Genomic DNA, 6,254 nt, shown 5'->3' on the forward strand with positions numbered 1-6,254 from the left:
ATTATTAGACTTACGTTCATGTAACTTCATATTTTCATTGACTGTTGCCCAAAAATCACACAGATACAGAAATTTGTTTCTTGAAAATTTTATTAATCTTCGTTAAAATTTATTATTCACAAAACTATGATGTCCGAAGTCTGCATATTAGCTGCTAGAAACTAAAATAAAAATTGTTTCGAAAAATATCATATTCACAAAAATTTAATTAAAAAACAAATTAATCTCTATCGTCGACAACGTTTTGGTATAGAGTTGAAAAATATTAAAGAATTCTGTTTTGTTCAGGTGGCGTGGGGCACAGCAGTGATGGAATTGCAGAGCTGGCTGCTCTATCATCTAGTAGCCGTAACCGACTGCAACCAAGGTAAGTTACCTGAATGTTGCTCGCATAACATGTATAGGTAGACATACTTCGATTTATTTCTGTGAACAGCCGCAACACTGAATATATCATTCTAAGTTGTTCACTTAATTTCGACATATTGGTTTATATTTTACACATTACATTAATTCATCATGTTATGCCCTTGGTTATTTTAGTTACTTTTGCCTGAGTTTCAACCGTACGCACAGAACGCTACCGCTTCTTTATTTCATTTAAACTTCCGTTATCGCCTAGAGGGAAACGGCAGTTTACCAATGTTTGATGGTAAGTTTCAATATCACTTGGATTTTATCAGTGAGATAAGTATTGGCATTAATAATCCGAGATAAGCGTTGATCGACAATGAATTAATAACTTTTTTCGTTAGACTTCGTTTTAAGTGAAGATCTATTTGCAAGGGTAAAGTGAAATGGGATGCCTTCGGGAAATTAATTTAAACGAAGACAATATAAGACAACTAAAAACAAGTTGCTATTATTTGGAAACTAGATGCATACCTATATTAGAAATCCAAACCTAGTCGATTTGAATTTGATTATTGTATCGGTAGTATGATCATATAATATTTATATTATGCTTGTCACGTAGTGTTTATTATTAGATATAATTGTAATGTATTATTTGTACATTTATATTGCTGTTATAATTACTACTTCTGTAACTAATTTAAATTCTACTATCTAATCAATTATAGTACCATAATATACATATAATAATGTATTATGTATGGTAATACAATGTAATGTACCAGTGGTGGCCAAACCTTGTCAGGATAGGAGCCATATATCGCCTATCAGAAATACTCGAGAGCCGCATCCTCTATTATTCTATTGGAACAGTATTAAATTGTTAGTTATCTGTGTGTACATCACACTGCATAATAAAGTCAACAAACTTACAAAAATATCATATTACATACGTCCCAGATAGCACCGTACATCCTAAGGACGTCCGTTTCATGTCCAGTTTATATCCGAATGTCCTATGTCCATTTTGGACATCCCTAGGACGTTCGTAAGACTTAAATTTCAGATGTTCTAGAAATGTCCGTTCCAAAAGCCCTACGGATGTTCTCAAGACTTAAATTTTGCATGGTTTAGTATTTTTGCCAGTGTCATTCCGTGCAAGGTGATGGAACCCCATGAACAAGGTGTCAGTCTTTAAAGAATCAATAGAGAAATGTAACGACACTAGTGGTTTTGTGCGAAAACCTCAAGAAAGTTGAAAAAGCATGTTTTTTCTTAAACTGTCTCTAAGCAACACCGAATCATTTACTGTGAAAATAGAAATAAACACAATGTACTTGAAAATCATAATCCCCAGACCTATATTTTCATTATAATTCCTTATAGGAAATTTAACTTTTTATTTATTAATATGAACTAACCAGATCTAGTTTCTACTAAGTACAGAAATCGCAGGAAAGTTAATCTTTCGTTAGTTAAACACAAACCAACCTAACCTAATTCCTGTCACCTTGCACAGAATAAAACCTAACCGCAATTTTAAATATTTGGGAAATGTTTCTTATACGTCTTTAATGTTACTTTTACACATTCGGGAAAAGTTCTGAGAATGTTGACACAGAACGTCCTCAGGACGTTCCACTTTGTAAATAGGATCTTCCTAGGACATTTAAAGATCTTAACCAGGACCTAACGGGGACATATGGACCTTTTCGGGACATCCTCCGAATGTACAGAACGTCCGGAACGTACGTCTATCGAACGTACATAGGACGTTTTTGTGCTATTTGGGGTGTATGTAGTATGTGTCAAGTTTATAAAAAAAATATTCTATAATATAATATATGGGACCTGCAATAAGGGTCTAAAAGAGCCGTGTCTGACACGCGAGCCGCAGTTTGATCACCGTGATAATATACTATTAATGTATTACACTATCTATTACTATTATTATTTTAATTGGTTTAATTCCTGTGATAATTCAATAGAACCGTTATATATATCATAGCACGATTACAGATACAGGCACAACATTTCACTAAACTCTTATGTCCATGTCTGAACCCCAGAGCCAGGGTATATTCGGTCGCACTTACCAAACTATAGAGGAGAACAAATCAATGGTGTAAGAAAGATGTAACTTTGGAACCCTTTGGTAAGAATTCAACGAGAAACCATCACTACCTTCGAACTATTGAATGGACATAAGACAAGTCTGGATAAGTAGAAATGGTGAATATTGCATTAAGATGGCTCACGCAAATTTTTAATTGTTATAAATTTAGTTAAAAACTTAACAGAACATTCTTAATGCGTCAACTTTCGATTGCTACCAAAAGATCGCAAGGTCAACGATAAAATTATTGAAAAAAAAAGCGTCTTTTTAACACGAGCCTTATGGAACTGTAGTTGATACTGAGAAGTTAATCACTTCTTATTTAGTTACAAAAAATGACATTTTCATACAAAATTAGGTGATTATAGATTTTTGTGCGAAGATTATGATCGCACGGAAAAAAAAAAAGTTAACGGTCAAATAAAACTAAAAAGTTAAATCAAAGTATCCAAACTTGTTTCAATGCGTTTGGTAGTATCATACATATCTTCTACGCATCCCTGCTATGAGCGGCAACGTCGTTTATTTTCCTGTGGTTTGTTCAACAAACTTTCAAAATTTTTCTTAAAAAATGGAAAAAAGCAAAATTTTTTTGCAATAAGAAAAAAAAATGTTTTTTTCCCAGTTCTTTTTATGTACATCTTTTTTTTCAGTTTTGTACTTTGAATTAATTTAAAATATTAATCATTCAGATTAAATTGGTAAAATTGATAAAAAGTATAAAGCGCCATATGGACACCAAACGCGTGTGCTACCTTAAGTCTCCTATGTAATGGACTTCACATTGTTTGGCTCGGAACAAAATACGGATTTAATATCGGTTTTACACTATTGTATTAAAAACTAAACAACTTGGAACGAAATAATTTTTACCATCGGAAGAAGTGAAAAGTTGGATACTGGAAACATGTAAAATGGCATTTTTTGTTTTTAAATAGTGGACTTAATACAATCTGGCTCTGGGGTCCAGATACATACATATGTGTCTTTCATTTTCGTCTCTGTCTTTTGACCTAACACAGGAGCCATTATTCGAAACATATGTTATCTTCACCAAACAGCTGCGTACAATCTGACCGACTCTTTTTAGTGATGCAGTCGGCGACTACACTGAACGGCGGATCTTATCCCGCCGGCGGCACCGGAAGTCGTGCCCGTGATTTAGGTCTACGTGCTCAAAAGAAACTTCTGGGCAGAGTTGTATCTACAGGAGCAGGAAGATCGCTTCTGATAGACGATGCGACCACATCGCTGTTAGACAATCTCTACAAGCTCATGGAGAGAGCTGCAAAGACTAATTCTACCTTGGACAAAAAGCAGCCGGAAAAAGTTTTGAAAAACATTGTTAAATTGTCTATTAAGGTATCTATCATGTTGTGTCTCATTGTCAGTACAGATATATCAGAAATGGACTGTTCTTTGGATTGTTATAGGCCGAGTAAAATTAACTGACCAATGCCCAAGTCACAGTTAATTAGAGCAAATATGATTACCTACTATTTTTAACTTTACCCTCTCGCCTAACTCTGACATACAAATATTTCTGGATTGTTTAACAGGGAGTGCAGTAAAAATATTTAATAACGGGGAATAAAGAAATTTTCATTCGATTTCGGTTTCTGTAAACTAGTCCCTAAAATTTATATTTGCATAAACATTCACGGTCTATTAATAACTTCATAATGAAAAATGGTGTTGCATATGTATGAGCGTCATGCTTGGGAATGTTCTAAAAGATACAAGATATAAGAGTCGGATAAGCGAACGATATGAGATTACTCCGTTAGTCTCGAGCAATCCCTTGACTTAAATTTACCTACAGGCTAGAGAAAGAAGGAATTCATTGGCGGTCTGTATAACTGAAATTGGTTAAAGTAATGCTATCCACGGAACCTCTTACACGGCTTCCACTTCCTCTATGCATGGTCTTGTATCTATATTGGTCACGTAATATGTATACACGGCATCCTATCGGAATGTACTGTATCATCGGGATAGCAAAATTTGATATGTGAAAGAAAAGGTACAAGGCAAGATTGAATAATTTTAGATGTTCTCAGTTCTATTTAGTTACTATTATGCATGTAGGTGTATACCTGTTATACCAAAATACAGTTGCAATTTGTTACCTTTGCTTTAGGTACTTAAAAAATTATTAAGACATTTTCAAAGAAATATTTAATTCTGGAAATACTTTAATTTTAAATCTGTAAATTATTATTCGGAATATACACATTTGTATATATTTTTATTGCATTACAATTAAGCTTTGCAACAAGTGTTCATATCCATCAACAAAAATGTATTTATGTATAACTTCATGTATGGATAGAAATGAATAAGTAATTTAAATCATCTAAGATCATTGAATCTGCCGTATCTTACTCTTCCTTTATGTTTTACATCGTTTCAATTATAGAATTTTGTTTAGTTTTCGAATAAATCCTGAGTAGACATTCTATAACATAAGCTCCGCAGCTTATGTCAAACAGCATTGGACTAACCTTCAATCTGATTTATCAAAAACTTGTTTCCCAACTTCACCATTGTCATAAATGTCCTTTTTACAGGTTGGATTGCTACAACGTAATCAGCAGTTACACGCCGCCGACGACGCAAAACTCGCCGAAATAAGAATCGCCCTCCGAGCTGTGGCGATGTCTGTGGTTTCGTTTTACGAGTTAGAATTCAGTTTCGATAAATCTTATTTAATCAAGTCTCTGGAACGCAGCAGAACCGCGATACAAGTGCTCATAAAGCCACATCTAACGGACAAATCTCAAGACCGGTGTGACCAGGTGTTCGACTTTTTAACGCATTCCGACTTTTTGGATTCTGTATTCAGACAGGACTCCGAACACAGACCTATTTTAGGAATGCTAGTTAGTGATATCAATAAGGCCTTAGATGCTGGGCATCTTTGATTTTTTTTTTGTTAACATAACCTTGTTTTGATGATCATGCTGAAACGGAACGGATGAAAAGCCGTAGACTTGCTGCTGTATTATTATGATTGTCGGGAGATAGAAAGAGTATTATTATTCTTTGTTGAATACGATTTAAGGGATGAAATCATGGTTACGGTTACTTATGATTGCCGGTGAAGAAAATAACGATATATTTTCTAAATATACGGGGAAACGGTTCAGACATAACGTTCCTCGTGAAACCGTATCGATTTCCATAGTAGTGCTCACTAATTTATGCAATAATTGTGAAATACTCTATTTATTTTCGGAATGTATTATACGATTAATGTATATTTATTTACGGTACTCGCGTGTTAGGATATAAACTGTCAATCTATACCAAAAAGAAAAATGAGCTTATTTACGCCCTACTGTGGGTTTTGTAGTGATGGCGGTAGAACCGCATCGTTAATCCCCACAGAATGACCGCGTGAAAGAAGCAATTTATCGCTGAGATCACGCCAATAGAAAGACGCGCTCCGAGGAAAATCCTTTATTGAAGGCATTAATCTTCTACTCGTCAAGAGCTATACTCTAACAACATATCGACGAGTGCATTATAGAGCAAGATGGTCACTGTTTTTACCTATATTGCGCCTTGATATACATATATTTTCAACACCCAACATATCTCTAATGTAATTACGGCTATGTCTCAATAACCGAAAACATTTGCAACACATGTACTACAAGTATATCGCGATTTACGCGTGTTTTGTATACATTATACACACTTTACACGTTATATGTGACGATTCTCAATGAAATAAAAAAAGAAAAAGGTTGTATCAATATACCAATAATAAATTATTTGT

At 34.3% G+C, this 6,254-nt stretch overlaps 1 protein-coding gene across 1 annotated transcript; it reads left to right on the top strand.

The window, feature by feature from the left end:
- The first annotated feature begins 581 nt into the window (after positions 1–581).
- LOC107193767 (tumor necrosis factor alpha-induced protein 8-like protein) lies at positions 582–6,254 on the top strand. Its single transcript, XM_015583272.1, has 3 exons — positions 582–652; positions 3,561–3,832; positions 5,041–6,254. Exons 1-3 carry the CDS (start codon positions 643–645, stop codon positions 5,392–5,394), a joined length of 636 nt encoding a protein of 211 aa, XP_015438758.1. The 5' UTR covers positions 582–642; the 3' UTR covers positions 5,395–6,254.

This window comes from Dufourea novaeangliae, unplaced genomic scaffold (assembly GCF_001272555.1).
Source record: "Dufourea novaeangliae isolate 0120121106 unplaced genomic scaffold, ASM127255v1 scaffold24, whole genome shotgun sequence".
NCBI lineage: Eukaryota > Metazoa > Arthropoda > Insecta > Hymenoptera > Halictidae > Dufourea > Dufourea novaeangliae.

Bases quoted from the DNA above. Each gene is read 5' to 3' on its own strand.
- LOC107193767 (XM_015583272.1), top strand. The intron at 3,833-5,040 runs GTATCTATCATG...TCCTTTTTACAG, and splicing joins TTGTTAAATTGTCTATTAAG to GTTGGATTGCTACAACGTAA.